The sequence below is a fragment of the Tauraco erythrolophus genome, chromosome 4 (genome assembly GCF_009769465.1).
Source record: "Tauraco erythrolophus isolate bTauEry1 chromosome 4, bTauEry1.pri, whole genome shotgun sequence".
In the NCBI taxonomy this organism is placed as follows: Eukaryota; Metazoa; Chordata; class Aves; order Musophagiformes; family Musophagidae; genus Tauraco; species Tauraco erythrolophus.
In genome coordinates, this window is record NC_141468.1 from 47,265,035 (window position 1) to 47,284,072 (window position 19,038).

A 19,038-nucleotide genomic window follows, 5' to 3' on the forward strand; every position below is an offset into this window, starting at 1 on the left:
AAAACAAAAGCTTTCTTTGGTCATTTTTTTAAAATTTTTCAGGGATTCTTTTAGCACTGCTAACACCAAGCCATTCTAGAACACAAACACAGACTGTCCTGAATTAGCACCATTACATTCCAAGGTCATTTGACACTACATTGCTCATTAAAGTATCCAGAATGCAACAGGAAATACGGTTATATTTCCCTCTTATTTATTGTCCCCTCAGCTTAAAAATCAGTGAAAGCAATAAGTTTTAAAAGAGAATGTTTTGTATGTGGGAAAATGTCTCCAGTAATCACAGAGATTGCTAGTAGCAACAATACATACTGTAAAAAAATTATATACTTCATTGTTAGCACTTACTTTCATAAAGTATCACACAATAAAATAGCTAATTTGGTATCACAACCAAGCATCCTAATTTTAGAGACTTTTTCGACTCGACACACTCAGAAAAAATACCTGACGTTAGGAACTGTGTTTAAGAGCATAGCTACAGGAGGCTGTACAGAATATTTAGATGTCAGTGTGTGAAAAAAAGTAGTCATGCTGTAGAGGAACAGGCCTGGGGCATTCATGTCTCTGAATCACTGCCAGGATCAGCAGATCGTCACTGTTAGGAGGATGCCACTCTTTCTGCACAGCCCTCAACTATCATTTGACATCACTGTAAGAAGGGCAAGACAGCACAATTAAAAACAATGGATTAAAAGAAGACAAGAATGAATTGCACCCAAAGAATGGGGTACCTGTATTTTGTGAAAGAAGTTTGCCATGCATTTTAGGATCAACTTCTAATTGCCTCAGATTGTTTGCTCTGGTAGCATAAACAGGATTTATTACATATTAAAGACATCACTCTACAGTAGCACAAAGTACCAAAAAGACAAAACCATTATATGATCAGGAATGGGAAGGTTATTTAAATCCTAACTGTATCAGAGGCTGAACTGAAAAAGCTATTGTCACTTTAAGTAGTGCAGTGTTTGTAATTGCCCTGCAGGGCTGGGGTGCTATAAGGAGCAGCTGGGGCTGGGGGGTTGTGGGGTTTTTTATTATTGTTAAATCTTAATGTAGGATTACATATTTTTCCAGAGCCAAGGCACTGAAGATTTCTTTTAATTAAATGCCACTGAAAGATGATTGTAATTAGACTGATTTACACATTAGATTTAGAGCATATACTAATTCTTACCTTTGGCTAAGCAAAGAAGCTTATTTACCTGAATGAGGCAAAACTTGGCTTAAAACTGAGAACCTTAATAATCCTAACAGTAGATTCTGCTGTTCTATCAATTGCACATGTAGGATCACTATCCACATGAGTCAAATTAAGAGTCAGCTAGCATGAAACTACATTCAGGATTAATATTAAAAAATCCAGACAGGTACAACATATGAAGTTTATAAAATGTTTTTTCGTATACTATGAATTTGAAATTTCTTCTAATTTCTTCTAATCCCAGCACAGTGCTTATCTGAACTAAACAGAAAGACAGTGTGGGTCCATCTAAGGAAATACAAATCTAATGAATTGTAAAATGATAATATTATTGGGAAAGACAACCAATAGCAAAATCATTGTGAATGCAATTTTATTTTTGTTTAGGAACAATTTACATGCTGATTTTTTTAAGGCAGCAAACTTACTATGATGATATTGATTTCTTACATATTTTCCCCTACCAATACAAAACTAATTAACACATAAGCTTCTTAACTTATTAGCTACTCTTACTCAAAGTTTACCTATCGTTTAAGTACCAAGAAAAATCCTTTAGGTTTTATTAAAGTTCGCTTACCTGAAAAGTATAAAACCGGGTCCCATTAGGAGGATGCACTTTAGGAGAGGCAGAGACCGTGTTCATATCCGAGAATATCATTTCTGGTCACACACACAATACAATCCACAGAGAGCTACAGATGCAGAGTAGAGTGCTAAGCTCGGAGACAAATCCTTTCATACATTTAGGGAGGCAATCGTACAAAATGCAGTCTGTCCCATCCGTTCAGGCGTACGGTGACAGCGCTTTGAATTCCCCACTCCTACAGCTGTGAGCTAAACTGTAAGGTCACCACTCCCTGACCTCCAGCTCAGCTAGCCCTTCAAAATATGCACAATGAATGAAAAATAGAAATGCTGAAGAAAAGAGAGCTAGAACCTACAGCACATGGAGCTTGTGCAGAATCTGGCAACGCTTTGGACCTGCCCATCTGTTCCCAGTGATAATCACCTCCCTCCACCACAGCCTTGCAAAGTGATTATGCTAAGCATCCCAGTTAACCAATAACACACAGTTTCATTTCAAGCAAGCATGCACAGTGAAAAACAGAGGACCTCTTCTGACTAACCTGAAGCACGCCTCGTGTTCAGTTTATAGATGTATTTGATAACAATGATAATTTTATCATTTCAGTTGCTGACAGCTATGTTCACACACACCAACTTGCTTTAAATAACACAAAGGTGGAGGGTTTTTTTTGTTTTAACTGTCTTGCCTAGATAAAAGCAACAGTGCATTGCTCTCCAAATTAATAATTTTTGTATTTCTTAATTTCTTGGTATTTTGTAGCTACTATTTCTTGCTACTACAGAATGCAAATAGTGGGAAATAAATATTTGTGAGACTGTTTACAGAGCTACAGTCAAGTTTAAATATAATACACATTATAAGCTTCTCTTTTCTCATTCTTTTCTATTTTTTTTTTCCTCATCTCCCATCTGAATCTTTCTTTAGGAAGGGTTTACCTAACATTATTAAATATAAGGTTGACATTTTATTCTGAGTCTTACTGTGTTTCACAAAACTATAGATCTACAGCTTAGCTCTTTATCTATACACTATATTAAAAAAAAATATTTTTCAAGGTTGATAATACTTGTGAACACCTGCATTGAACATCCAAAAGCATTAATTGCATTTTTATTTCACACACAGATCGTTTGAACTACGTGAAGACAATAAAGAAAGAAATATTCAAAGAACTCACCACTTTTTAGCAAGAAAAATAAGTGTTTCACTTACAAAAATTGAAAAGTAGAGTTTCAGTAAAGGGTACAAAACGTAAAGTGATTGGAAAACTAACTTTACATGTTCTGTCAAGCACTTTGAATTTTATTCATAAGATTTAAAAGAGAGACAGAGAAATCACTTACGAAATGGTACTTTGAAAATGAAACTTGTCAAAAATCTAAAAGCCTGGTGAGTTGCCTGGCTGCCTCTGTTTTTTATTCTGTTTTATCTTAATGCTTTTAGCAACTGAATATAAAACAGCTTCTAAAGTAGAATGACTATGAAAGGAGTTGGGATAGATGCAGAGATGTCTGTCTGTTTAAATGTGTATGCCAGTGTGGCACGCACCAGAATAATCATATTTTGTAAGCCAAAGAGAAAAAAATCCTCTTAGATCCTAGTCTTGTCTAACAATTTCTTATAATTACCATGATATTGCATCTATAACGTTTACTGAATCAAAGCAAAACTACAGTCTGGAACATTTTCTTGAGACCTAGATTTCAGATTACAGATTATTCTCCCTTCTTTGAGTTCTATTCCAGAAGATCTAGATGCTGGTATTAGCAAAGGGGTCCCTCAACTGGTCAAAGGAAAGATACCAGATTGCTGGTAATTTGAGTATAGAACCTTCTATTCTGAGTTGATACTTTCTCCTTTATAATCTACCTACCAAAGTGTACTATTTCCCTGCAGTGCAATGAATAAAGTTTCTTTTATGGACACTTCAGATCATTTGCGATGAAAGATGATGGAAATATACCTCTTAGTTTTCTCACCAAATGCATAATTTGAAGAATTCATGTGCAAAATATCCTGGGCTGTATCAAAAGAAGTGTGGCCAGCAGGTCGAGGGAAGTGATTCTGCCCCTCTACTCTGCTCTCCTGAGACCCCACCTGGAATACTGTGTTCAGCTCTGGAGTCCCCAACAGAAGAAGGACATGCAGCTACTAGAGCAAGTCCAGAGGAGGGCCACGAAGATGATCCGAGGGCTGGAGCACCTCTGCTATGAAGACAGGCTGAGAGAGTTGGGGCTGTTCAGCCTGGAGAAGAGAAGGCTCCGGGGTGATCTTATAGCAGCTTTCCAGTACCTGAAGGGGGCCTACAGGAAAGCTGGAGAGGGACTTTTTACAAGGGCGTGTAGTGATAGGACAAGGGGCAATGGATTTAAACTGAAAGAGGGGAGGTTTTGATTAGATATAAGGAAGAAATTTTTTGCACTGAGGGTGGTGAGGCAGTGGAACAGGTTGCCCAGAGAAGTTGTGGATCCCTGGAAGTGTTCAAGGCCAGGTTGGATGAGGCTTTGGGCAACCTGGTGTAGTGAAGGATTTCCCTGCCCATGGCAGGGGGGTTGGAACTAGATGATCTTTAAGGTCCCTTCCAACCCTAACCATTCTATGATTCTGTGATTCTATGATTCTAAAATACCACATACATTTATCCAATAGACAATTACTGTCAGTACTAAATAACCATACCTATTTTAACTTTTTGTGCTTCAACTTTCACAACTTTTTAAACCTCATTTCTACCAGGGATATTGGAAACTCAGTTCATCTTCCCATATTGGCATTTGCTAAACCTTAAGCTAGTTCATTCCCAAAAAAATATTGTCATATTTAAGAAATGGTCAATACCAAAGTTAAACATAACTGCTCTAGTAACAGTCTCAATAATACCTTTCATATTCATAATACTATTGCTGTATTTTGACTTGCTAGTTCCCTATTTGTTCCTCAAGAACTGCACATCTTCTAGCTGCAGCCTTCCACTGGGAGCTTTTATTCGGATCATTGTCCACCATGGCTTAGCTGCCCGTTATTTTGAAAAAATACTACTTTTCAAAATACTCCTCTCAATCTTTTATCTGTCGTTTTGGCTTTCCTGTTTAGGTGAAGGAATTTGCACCTCACCACCACTACCATCACCAAAAAATCCAATAACTCCCCGTGTTTAAGTTCTAATAAACACACCGCCCTAGCTAATCAGTATGGATCTGGAGAGAAGGCATGGCATTATAATTGTTTTATCTCTATGCTAACTTTTACCTCATGTGAAAATGCTCCTAGTTATGACTATATATTTTCTTTTAGCTCACTGTGAAACAGGCCAACACCATGCTCTTGCAGAACCCTCAGGGAATCAGAACAAATCTTTGATGTAACACTCAAACAGCATGTAAACATTTGTGTAAAACAGAGTTTTTCTGGAAAAAAAAAAAAAACCACACAAACATGAAACCAGTCTCCTCACAACAATTGGTCAGAATATAGGTAAATTCAGTAAAGTATGAACTGATACATGGTTGAACGTGTGTTCACAATTACAGAGAGAGGCAGTCACATTTCAGAAAAGCCAGAAGCCTCAAAGCTGGGATTCAGCATTCTCCTCGGAACAAAAAGCTGAAACCAGGTCTCCCATGTCTAATTGAATGCCACAACCACTAAGACGGGTATCAAGCAACACAGCCTGAAAGCGAGCAGAAAGTGGAACAGAATAAAGGAAACTGAACAGACTCAACAAGACAAATAGAGAAACAGATCTACAGACCATGACTACAGCTCAGTGGCAGAAGTGCTCACAAAGTATGTAATCCCAATTCAAAAGCTTGCTCCAATGAGTCTTCCAATGAATGATTTAATTATTCCATAAAGTGAAAGAGTTGTAGTGGAGGAAAAAATAATCTCCTATGTGAAGAGAAGAGAAATCCTACATGTTTAAAAGTATGAAATGTGGCAATTCTCCTGAGATGGCTTTAGTTCCAATTACTTTTGAATGTACAAGTTACCAAACTCTTAATCTACATTATATGTGTTCTGTTGACTTTGCATTTTAATTAGATACCCCTTTTCAAAACTTTCATTGTGGTATAATTTTTTTTTTAAAAAGCAGTGGGTTTTTTTGATGTGTAGCATACTATTTTTTTATAGTAGATAAAAATGTAGATATATGTTGATATATGTAGAGAGATATATATGTATTAAAAAACAAGCTACACATCAAAAAAGAAGGAAAAAATATACACATACATATATATATCAGACCATTATGTGAAGTACTGTGAAAATTCATGGACACTAATACAAAAACTTATATCTCTGATGGCAGAGACAAGATGCACTTTTTTAAATTGACAAATACACTTAGCTTTTTAATAAGCTAGTGCTTGTGTGACACAGTTTCTCTTCAGAATATGTAGTGCAATAGAAAAGCAGATGTTTTGAGTTAAGATTTAAATCACCAGCTCTTATTAAATTACATGAGTAATTATCCAGAAACGTGGACTTTATATCACATACTGTTCTCATTTCTGTCTCTTTCAGGGAAAATCATGTTAAGAAACATGCCTCCCTCCAGGAGCAGTGAGAGCGTGTGATTTTCAGAACATTAGAGAGCTTTAACATTAAACCTAGACTGCATCACTTTACTTCACGGACTCACAGAAACCCTACTAACCTTCCAAAATCTACAATGCTGTACTTGAATTGATATTTCTTTAATATCTACTGTTGTAAACATCAATACAGAGGGAGTATCATGTGATACGTTATTCATCTGGCTAAAATTCCCTGCATTTGCTTTAAACTGAAAACTGTTAAGAGTTCTGATCTCCAACTGTTAATGGTTGAAAAGATGTTAAACCTTTACCACAGTTCAGACAAAAGATATTCAAATTCACATCTAATAGTTCTTCATATCCAAATTAATTTACAATTCCTTTTAACTCGTTTAATGAAGTTCTACACCGAAAGTATTTCAATTTTTCCATCAAAAAAGCAACACAAAACCATATTATCTGATGAATGAATATACTTTAAAGAACATATAAAACTCAAACATATCAAGTTTCAGAAACTAACCTCTCCCAGCTGGTATAGCTCCCAGAAAGTGAAGTGGGGGGGAGAACTAAGGGAAATGAAACATAGTACAGAGAAGTTTTTGCTTCCTTTCAATCTTCTGGTATGAACAGAAAATCCTTTTAGAAGTGAATACTTGTAAAAATAGATTGGCTTATCTTATTGATAAGTAAAGCCTGTTATTCCTCCTGTTTCTGTAATTAAGAGCTGATTATCAACATTTGCCGTCATTGTTCTTCGTTGCTTTGTATCTTATCTTGAACATACAAATACCAATGCTTGTCCAGGGAAGTGTGTCTTAACAAGAGTAAGTACTGGTACCAAGTCAGTATGTGCTTAGAAGCCCTATTTTAACCTCAAACATATGGATTTGTGTAACCTGTGAAGGCAACTACACTGCAGAACAAAATATCCTGTTAGCTGTATAAACTGTATGTCAGCAACAGTAAAGAGTAAAACATGTCCCAACAAGTGTATTCTGTATGATGGCTTCCCTTTCAAGCACAGGAACAATGACTGAAGCTTTCAGAGGAAATGCAAATATGAATGTAATTCCTTTTTTAAATATCCTTGCTTTGTTGTATGTACTGGAACATTTTACCAAGTATTGCAATTATTTTGAAAAAACAGAGTCAACATCGACTAATCAACTTTTTCAAAACTTTCATAACCATTTCTCTTTGAAATGGCAAACTTCAGAATTCATTTTTCTAATATTATCTCATAGAATCATAGAACATAGAATGGTTAGGGTTGGAAGGGACCTTAAAGATCATCTAGTTCCAACGCCCCTGCCATGGGCAGAGAAATCCTCCACTACACCAAGTTGCCCAAAGCCTCATCCAACCTTGCCTTGAACACTTCCAGGGATGGGGGATCCACATCTCACTCTATGCTATAAAAGGTCGATAAAATTAAAATCACTGATTAAATATCTAAATGAGTTTATGAATACAGGAGCTAATCCAGAACACATTTTCTGCAACCTACCAAATATGCAGTCTATAATCAACAATCATCAAATGGAACTACAATGCAAATAAGTCCAAAAAACACAATGCCTTACTATGCAATTTGTTTGCTTGGTCAGAACCAGAATTTCCTTTCCTTTTATATACTCTGGACAGGCAATTGCTGATCACAGATAGGACTCTGGTGCAGCAGTGGCCTACAATATTCTGGTTATCACAAGTGTGAAAAATTAATTCTTGCACTCTCAAGACTTACTGATTAAATAGTTCTGTATCTGCCTCCTTTTCCGCATGGCTCAACAAAGCTGGGATGAAATATTCAAAATAACATTCTGTTTTTCTTGAAACACTTCAAATTCTCAGCACTGGATCTGTGTTTCCTCTATATAACCTGACCATCAGTAAATCAAGATGGCACACAGAATCTTATCAGGTAACTGAAATGAACCTGATATAAACACAGTTTTTATCTATTTTTAAATTATATGTTGATGACAGTGACTCACTGAGTGATTCTAAAAAAGAAACTGAGTGAAAACATAATACTTGAATATAGAAAAGTGTTCTGGACATTGAGCAAAATATGAGAGTTAAAGGAGGAGAGGGACAGCAGAGTTGCGAGAATGCGTAATGAAATAAAATAACAGAAAATTGAGGGAAGACTTATCTCTGTTCCACTACTGTATTTCTTCCCTGATTTGAAAAGATACACACTTTTCTCCATGACTCTTGTGCTTCAACTGCCAAAAGCACAGATACTAAACTATATTTAGTACACAACCTGTGTCCTCTGTCATTCACTTTCAATGCCAGGAACGACTGCATTTCTGTTTTGTGGCATAACTACGTATTTCATGAAAAAGTCCAGAGGCTCTTTGGAATTAAAGACATTTTTTAATGTAGAATCATCTCAGTGACTGCATTTATGAGTATTTTTAATACAGTCAAATCTAACATTAACTCTTGATGAATCAAGACAAAAACCCCAAACACAATGTGATCCCAGATGGTAGAAAAGAAATAAGGAAAACAGTCAGCTTGTTATTTCACTCCGCATCATATCACTTAGGTATCACTTTCGTTATTACAGCCTTTACGTTGTTTATATCGTAACATTACACACAGTGGTATCAGTGTACCTGACAAAATAAGAGTTGTTTCTTACCAGTAAATGTAGAATCTAAATCACGTAAATTACTGCAGAGGCTCACAGTACATTAAGGATAAGAGAAATTATGAAAGAACATAAGAGCTGATAATCATTGCTTATGTATCATCCTCAGCAGAGAGGCTTTTTCTTTTTAAGTGAACATCTTACATTATGTGCCTCATCATGAGGTTAAAAATAGGATGAGAGCCTATATGGAAAACCAAAAGAAGATACAAATTTGAGATAACATATTCAAGCACTACAACTTAGCACAGCTCACTATGAATAGATATCCTTTCTAATCTGCCCCTCCTCCCTTCAAAAAATATTTTTTCTTCCTAACAGTATTATTTTATTTTTTCATTCTGTTCATTTATTTTATACTGATTCTGCAAGCTTTACATACACTGAGATATATCCTGTTCCACAAGTATAAAAACTATTCGAGAGTAACTACTAATGAGAATGAGTAGTAGAATTACTTCTGTAAGATAAAGGCTGTCAGGAAATCTTGTGCCAAGGCAATTGTCTTGTCATTTATTTCTATTTTTGCTCCATCTGGAAAATATCTTCTGTCTTAATGAGTGATGCAAGTTTCTAATTGGTCCTTTGAGCAAGACTTAAAGAACTGAATCAAAAGCTAAAATTCACAACTGATTAGTCCTACATTTTACATGGGACCTGGGAACACTCACTTGAGTAAGGGTTGTGGATATCAGTAGGCCTTTGCAAAGAAGGTCTGTTTGTTTTCTTTCTCAATTAAATTTCTTTTTTTTTCCATAGTGTCAGTAAAACATATTTCTGAATGAAATTAACGTAACCTGGAGAAACATGAATAACCAGAACAAGCCCCATAAAACTGAATAATCATGCCTTCTTTCACATTGTGCAATAATTGGAATATTACTGGTGTTCTAATAAAATTCCCCAAAGCAGAGTTACCCCAGGAGCTTTTCTGTCCTGAATCTAACTAGAGCAATGATTCTGAATGGGATTACAACCCTTGGAACTGGAATCTGCTAAAGGACTGTTAAATGGAACAATGTTTACAATCATATTCCAAAAGCAGTAATTAATCCAGTTGTTTAATTGAACACATTTCATCCAATTTTCAAGGATGCTCAGTCTCTGGATAGTCTCTCTAAGTCGATTCAGCTCTGCTGATGCTGTTACATGCCACTTAATGAGCATCAGGTCTCAATTGTTGTACACATAACAGCCAGGTACTTGGGGTGACTAAGTTTGAAAATGTCAGACCTGTTGCTTCAACTCTATTCACAAAATGTAGTCTTCTACAGATGACGCAAAATTCCCATTTATAGCTAAAGACAAGCAATCAAATCTTCTAATACTTTTTTTTTCTTTAAGTACATACTAAAATCAGTAATAACATACTAGCTTGAAAAGACTTCAAGATTTTGCTAGAGTGCACATCTCTTCATTGTCACACGTACAACCTTATAAAGATAAGTGGGCATGGTAGCAAGCAGAAACCCTGTCTCTTCTAAAAATGTATCCTATTTCTTCTGCACTTGTCCTTAACCTCTTGATGCCATTTTCCCTTTCAAAAATGCTGTGGGAGTGTTTGTGTATGATAATGTCTAAAATCATCTTTCCAACAAAGAAAAGATATAGGATTATAAAACAAACCAGTCAATACTGTCCTGAGGGCAAATGGCTGTTCCAGCTCTTGACTCAGCAGACTTTCATTTCCCCTTACAAGCTATTATAAAAATACAGAACAATCCAGCAACTGCATATCTATTAAGTAAAAGCAAACGTTGCATTTTTCTGGGAAGAAAATTATAATACACAAATACAGTTAAAGGATACTTTTCCAATGCTAGGAAATGTCAATTCAAATAAAACTAATTATTTCTTATTTTTTATTTCCCTCATAATGTAGACTTGGGCAATCATAGAATATGCTGTGCTGATTAATGCTGATTTAATGTTGATTTTCAGTTATCCTATTTACTTCTGAAAATTCTGAAAGAAAAGTTAAAAGGCAATAATATAAAAACACCAATGGACTGACTGGCTTCAAACATGCTAATCTTGAAAAAGGGCTCTCTAAGCCTTAATCTTCACAATAGCCACCTTTATTCTTTATTAAACATGTTTAGAGAAAAAAAAAGTAGGATAGGATATTAAGTAAGTAAGAAGTATATTTATAGTACATAGGAAAAAGTAAAAGTATTTTTTATTTTCTTCCTGTATTCAGCCTGGATAACACAAAAAGGGAAAAAAACTTCACTTAAATATTCATCATGCAAGTGACTAAGCAGCCTTATTCATGATTTATCTTGCTATGCATCTAAAAAGTGCCATAAACTTATCAGCAGATAAGATATATTCTTAACATTCTTATGGCTTAATCTATATCTTCTAGAAAACTGAGATGAAGATGGATTGATAATTAACAAATGCGTGTGCCAATATTAACTGAAGAAAGAACTGTTGTGATTAAAGATCACGGTCTAAAAACACACACTTGGACTGGATGGTCAGGAAAAATAGCTACTTGACAAAAGCGTAAAAATGTAGTCAAACCTAAATTAAACACTGTGATACTGACACAGTACTGCTCTCATCTTTAAATAAAATCTTGTCCCTTCTGCATGGCAGCAGATGACTACTGCCTGGTGTTCTGCACTCATAGCTCTGTTTGAAAACGCTGAAAGCTTAGTGGTAAGACTAAAGATGCTAGATCAAATGGAGAGCATTCTTCATGGACAGAGAGCCTCAGGTGGAGTGACGCCAGGTGGGAAGCTGAAAATTATGTGGCCGCTATTGAGCAAGGTACATCCCCACATTGAAAGCTCCTCACCAATGTATGTAAGGCAGCTTTTCCATTTCTTTCTTTAAAGGAAGCAATGGCAGGAATTAACACCAGTGTCTTCTGGTGGGCTTTATTTGCAGTGTGAGGGCCAATGTCTCCATGTGTTACCACTGTCTCTCTTTAAAGTCAATAAAGACAGCCATTTTCAAGGGGCACTGCTTCTGACCTATTTTAGATGTCTATTTTAGTTTGAGATGAATCATCACAGAGGTAGGAGGCAATAAAGACAGAAAAGCCTACGCTGTAGATGTCTGAAGTTAGGTGCAGTGCATCCTACCTTTGGATCCTGAACTGAATATTAAACAAGTCATCAAAATATGCCAAGAAAATATTATTATCAAGGACAAAACCCCCTACCACTGATTCAGTACACCTGAAGGAAATTTACTATTAGAAATAACTATTCCTATAACTATGTGAAACAAAAACAAAACCACACAAACCTGAAAATGGTTTTCATACTTTCCCTAAAACAAATAATGTGAAAAGCAACATCTGCAGCAACAATTCACAGTCACGTTCAGATTCAGTCTGCTGTTACAATCACATGCAAGATTAACATCCCAGACTAACATACAGAACATACGGAGCACAGCAAAATTAACTGCAAAATTACTCATGTTTTATAAAAGGAGATATGTAACACAAACAAGTTAAATCACATCTACAAGGTTAAATAATATAGCAACCTCAGGTCAGGCAGTTCCTCATTCTTAGTACTGTATCTGTGCTTATTCATGTTCACTGCAGCATGAACATGTCTCTTATATACACTAAATGGATACAATACCCACTTATTACGGATCAAAGCCCAGAATTTTGTTTAGAATTTCATATTGTATCAAGCAGCTTTAAATTTTGGTAAGTGTCAAGTAGTGACAGTGTTAATTAATATTGTCCTAAGGTGGCAAAGGAAATCCTTATAAATTGGAGAGCACCAGATATATAATGAAGTTAAGATGTATATAAATATATGCACCTATGGCTAACAGAATAGTAAATCACAGTATTTGTCATGTGTAGAAAATTTTCCTAATTGAAGTGCACAGAGAAGAACTTTCATTTGGAAAAAAAAAATGGCACAAGCCAACCACAGATTTAACCTGTATATCCATATAAAAGTTAAGTCCTTTTCCTGAGTGTGACATAGTACATATTCTCAGCAATATCTTATGGAAATAGACCCATAGAAAAATTATACATAGAAAACAATTTGTTCAACTTCATCAGTTTTAAATTTTTTAATTTTTCAACTTCACCAACTGGCCTCTATTCTGTTAAGAAAATAAATAGATACATTTGGCGTAACTCCTCTATAGCAGTTACACTTACATAAATGTGTAATGGTTATTTCTCCTTTAAACCAAAACAGTGCTAATCCTGACAGCCTCTCTTCCCTTAAAAATTCCTTCTTACCCTTAATCATTTTCACTATCTGTCTCTACATCTCCAGATAACAGCTTACCATGACAGAATATGTCTTGCTCTCCTTCTCTGCACATCCAGATGGAAATCAAAAGGAAACATTTTATCTTACTCCTACTCCCGTCCATTTACCAAGGCTCCAAACCTAGTTGGCGCATGGAAAACCGCACTGAATTGCAGTTAACTGTGGCTTGCTAAGATTGAACAACATTACACCTCAGAATAACAGGTGCATAAGAACCAATTTAGACAAGCACAAACACAAATCATAACTCAAAGCTTTCGGACACTGACCAAGAAAGAAATGTCATTAAACAGCAGAACGCTTTTCTACCTTTGTACTCTCTGTTTAGCTAAAAAATTAGATGACCATGGATGTGGTTTGACCAGACTAGCAAGATAGAAACAGTGGGAAAATAAATCACAGATGAGTCAACAATTTAAATAAAACTTGTGATTTTATTTTTTTAAAAATTTCAAATGACTCATTCAGGATATCTCCCCATTCATTTTCCATTACATACACTTTGCCTCATATCTGAACAGATGAACTAGTTTCTATCAAGCTACAACAAGATTTATATTACTTCATGTCTTTGAACTGTTCACATACTAAAATTACCAGTGAACTCTTCATTTGCTTTACAAGAACCTTGAAAAATTCTTCCTAATTTCTGCAATTTCAGTTTTGCAATTAAGCATCCAAAGGTAAAATGGTAACTGTTATTAGAGAACAAAATGTCCATGTGGAACATTGAATGTAATAGTTAGATTTTAAATGAACATGTTAGATCATGGTCCATGGTAAAAATATCCCTTTTCATGAGGGCTACAATAAGCTTTTACTATTATCAATAACTTTCAATAAGCACAAATCTGTTTCAGGATACCCTTTCACAACTTCTTTTCAGCTCAGTTGTTTCTTGTTTCAGTTTGATAAAGATATCCTCCTAAGCAATCCCATCTGCAAGCATTACTCTGTTTCACTGTTTACTGCCCATCTCTGGATTTCTATCTATCTGAGTTATTCGAGACAAGAAAGAGGCAGGCATAACTGCCAAAGCTAAAACAGAAGAAGTAGCAGATTTGGCATGGAGGCTGTGACACCATTAGAAAGAAAGGAAATAATATAGGTAGGAGTAAATGTGCTTGGGAAAGTTCCCAATCATTGTGGCCAGCTGGCACAGATGAGTACACAAATAAGCCAGTCAACACTGAACTGTCCAAAGAGGCTGCATGCAAACTTATTGGGAATGGTCCCTGCAACAGTCCTATTCGCAGACCATACTTAGCAATTGCCTGGAAAAAGTGTAAATTAGTGTGAATGAAAAGCGTGCCAGGGTCTGGACCATAGATTACTACTACAAATGTCTGACCATCCAGGAACACTTCCCAGTACTGTTTGATTTACTAGCATATAAATATGACAAGCCTTTCCAGAGGTTTAAAGTTATGATACATAAATAAAAGATTTCATACATTTTCAATCTTGCTGTTGAAAATCATTGGTATCTAGGGTAATATTTAAAGATAGAAGATAGAATATGAATGATCAATGTTAGTCAACTAAAACTTCAGTCAAGATAAATCATACTGGATGCAGTGTAGTAGTTGCATTTTTGACTGCAGAATACAAAGTTGTAATTGGGGAGAGAATGCAGATTGGTACCACACAGATGATGGATGCCTTTAATCCATTTCACTCAGTTATTCCTAACTGTTGATGTAAACCAGCATGGGCTCTGCCTGTATTGTCTATAGAAAATCACTGATTCCTGGCAGCTGTGCTGCAAAGTCTTCAAGGCTCATTATATACAAGTCATCTAGAACAAACTTGTCACGAGTTATATTATCTAGCCATATTGCAACCGTATCTCCTGAATACAGAGTGCACGCCATCTGAAAGAAAGCCTGAGAGAATGGAGGGATGCAAGTTGTCAAAACTTTAAAATTTTTATATGCTTATCCATGTAGAATATTTGGAAGTCTCTCCACCATTAATGATGAAACAGCATTTGAAAGGTGACCTCAAGATCCAGGCACAAGTTTGCCACAAGCAGCAAACAAGGAGAAATACACAGAGGTCTCAAACTAAAGCACAATGCACATAAGTGTACAGCGCAATTAAAAAACACATGGAAAACCTAACAAATACAAAAAATGCAAAGGGACAAAATCCAACAGACAGGCAGGAGGAAAAAAACAAACCAAAGCAATACAATGCAAGTTATATGGGAGCTCAGAGCATAGAAATTTCTTGTATTTCAAGCAAATGCTTAGAAACTAATATAGTCCTACTAATCTTCAAAAATGAGAAGATAAAGCAGGAAAACATATAAATTAAAAATAGAATAAAAGGTTTTTTTTTTTTCTGTTAAAGGCAAAACCTGTTTTCAAAGAACCCACAAAAAAAAAACAAATGTAAAAAGATACAAACAAAGCATTGTCCAAGGTTTACATGTGTCTTAAAATCAGATGTCAGAACTCGGGTGAACACAGTTAATGACACAGAAATAGAATTGGCCAAAGGAAGTATATAGCTAAAAGTGTCTTGAAGTTAGGTGCAAGTTTCAGTCCTAGAATAGAACAGTAGTTCAGTGTGGAAAATAATTGATCTTGGAGAACGTTCAACTTTTGAGATGTAAATTACACAAAATTTATACAACAACGTGCATGGTTTAGCCAAGACGCATCATGTCATAAGCAGGCATTCCTAGAAAAGCATCAATCTTAGTATTATTATTTATTATTAGTAATAATAAAAGGGCATGACATAAAGCTGCTGAAACATGAGAATAACATGCTAAAAATGAAAAAGGAAAAAAAAAAATTTGAAAAGTATTCCATGATAGTTGCATAAGAACTAAAGAAATGGCTGAAGAACATGTCAGTGGAAGACAACATTTGGATCATGTAATAGCCAAGCCAAAGAGCAACATAGCAGATTTGCTGGGCTGGTAGTGGTGATGTTTATTTTATTTTTAAGATGTTGAGCTCAGTTTTAAAACATTTGACCTTATTCTTAAGGAATGAGAGTTTTCTTGAAATAGAGGAGCTGAATTACTAGATGTGATCAACTGTTTCACATCTTTTCTCAGGCTAAGAAAGTGAAAGATGTTCCTATTCAAGGCATCCTTGACAACCACTAATTCTTTCAAATCATGTTTAGGTGAATAAATATCACTTTTTGCAACATCCTAGACAGTAGAAATAGCCCTGCAGAAGCAAAAGTCTATCACAATCCTTGGGAGATGCTTGCAGAAGGAAACAAACGTACATATAAACCACGACGTAACATCTGAATTCCAAGTTTTGCTATCCTCTTCCATAAAAGATTCCATTTAGGATTCCATAAAGATTCTATTCATTTAGGTCAGAAAAGATCCTTAAGATCAAATTCAACTGTAAACCTAACACTGCCAAGACCACCGCTAAACAATGTCCCTAAGTGCTCTGCCTACAATCTTTTAAATACCTCCAGGGATGGTGACTCAACCACTTCCCTGGGCAGCCTGTTCCAATGCTTGACAACCCTTTCGTTGAAGAAATCTTTCCTATATCCAGTCTAAACCTCTCCTGGTGCAACTTGAGGCTATTTCCTCTTCTCCATTGCTTGTTATTTGAGAGAAGAGATCAACACCCACCTTGTTGCAACCTCCTTTCAGGTAGCTGTAGGGAGCGATAAGGTCTCCCCTCAGCCTCCTTTTCTCCAGGTTAAAAAAAACTCGCTTCTCTCAGCTGCTACTCATAGGACTTGTTCTCTAGACCCTTCACCAGCTTCATTGCTCTGCTTTGGACATGCTCCAGCATCTCAAGTCTTTCTGTAGTGAAGGGCCCAAAACTGAACACAGGATTCGAAGTGCAGCCTCACCAGGCCTGAGCACAGGGGACAATCACTTCCCTAGTCCTGCTGGTCACACTATTTCTGATACAAGCCAGGATGCTATTGGCCTTTTTGGCCACCTGGGCACACTGCTCATATTCAGCCAGCTATTGACCAACACCCCCACGTCCTCCTCCACCGTGCAACTTTCCAGCCACCCTTCCTCAGGCCTGTAGCATTGCATGGGGTTGTTATAACCCAAATGGAGGACCGGCACTCGGCCTAGTTGCATCTCATACCATTGGTCTCAGCCCATCGACCCCAACCTGTCCATGTTATCTTCCAATAGTTTTTATCCTTCTCTGTAGTTTATTTTAAGCATTAAATCCATGTGGTATGGCAGTGCTTCTTATCTTATGGAAATAAGAAAGCCGCCGGTTGCAGAGTACTTTTAGGTTGGCTTGTTTTCTTGATTTGGCAGGATAGAGCTTCACTAAAAGTTCTAAATTGAATATATTCCAGACTTCTTTCGAATTTCCTAAAATTCAGTATAATTAACTACTCTGGACGATGACACTCTTTGTGGTCTGATACGTTTTATTTCTCCCAGTAGAGTGTTAAAAATATTTCGACATTCTGATATTGCTCTCTGAATAAGAAGTATTCAATTGCTTAAGACCTGGTTTTACAATTAACTTAGTCTACTGACACACCACGCAGTAAAATGTGTATTTCTCTATATTGCCATTGCACCCCAGTGATTCAAGGCCTCATTTTTTTGTGTAACTTGAGATGAGGTTGTTTTTCACTTTCCAGCATACATCAGTAATTCAGACTGAGCAACACTGGTCAAATTAGCTGGTAGCCAAAAGCATCAGCTAATTTTACATCCACACGAAGTGCCTTACACAACTTTTTTCAGCTAACTCAGTATTATAAGACCAAAGAAATTTTTCATTCTTACTGTCAGTGCTTGAGACCTGCAAACCTTAGATGGTCTCAAGAGTTAAGAATGGAGACCGTATGCCAAGACCAACTCTCGATTGTCTGTTAAAATTTATGTTTATATGTCTGAACCAGAATGACACAAGTAGTCTGTAGCAGACACAGCATGGCATGCTTCAGAGAAGCATTCACGGGTTTAGCCAGAAGGCAGACTTTTTCTTTTTCTCCTCTCTTGCCACACTCCAGCATCTTAATAGCTGTAAGCAGTGGCACAGCAGAGTCCTAAAGACAACCTCCTCCTTCACTAAGTGTTCCTGATTTAATCACCAGAGTACAGATCATATTGAATCTTTCAGATAGAAGTACTGCATGAAACTGTAGGCACCTCCGCTTATAAAATTTGAGGGTTTAAGGTGGTTTTTTTTCAGTCTGCTTGTTCACAAATGATTTCACCCTTCAGCAATATGCAGCTACAAGCTGCTGACTCTGGAGAAATAATTTGTAACTAAAACCTGTTTTTTCTCTCCCATTTTGTTTCAGTTAACGATACCAAGAGGGTTGCTCTTGCCACAGGCCCTTTCCAATACATGCTGAGCATTCTCGTATCCTATTATCTTCCACAGAAATCATGGGTGCTCAGCATCTATGATAAGTACGAGGACACAGATATTTTCTGGCAGCTGAGCTGTGCTAAATGAAAAGCATTCCCTGATAAGTTTTTGTTTTGTAATCAGTTCTTATTAAAAGAAATTACTTTCGGTAGTGAATAATATTGCCCTAAAAATCTAGAAGTAGAGAACAAAAAGTTCTGCATCACTTATAATAGTAAATAACTTTTGACAGGATGTTCACAATTTAAACAGTTTTCAGTGTTTCCTAAATCAACTCCTAAAGCTGTAATATATATGCATTCATAATAATTTACTTCATGACTGGCTGAGGGTTTAGGACCTAAGTTTGAGATAGAATCATGTAGCTAAATTCAGAGCACTGAATGCTTTTGCTCATTCATTCATTTAAAAAAG

At 36.2% G+C, this 19,038-nt stretch overlaps 1 protein-coding gene across 4 annotated transcripts in view; it reads right to left on the reverse strand.

Annotated features, from left to right (window-relative positions):
* Positions 1 to 19,038, reverse strand: part of PPFIA2 (PPFI scaffold protein A2) — a 339,695-nt gene that overhangs the window by 238,195 nt on the left and 82,462 nt on the right. For 2 of the 4 annotated variants that reach the window (XM_086609971.1, XM_086609970.1), the window contains exon 1: positions 1,788 to 1,868. The exons of the other annotated variants lie outside the window; for them this stretch is intronic. In XM_086609971.1, coding sequence (XP_086466097.1) covers positions 1,788 to 1,868 — 81 coding nt within the window. Of the gene's footprint in view, positions 1 to 1,787; positions 1,869 to 19,038 lie in introns of those variants that run through there. 4 annotated transcript variants of the gene reach the window in all.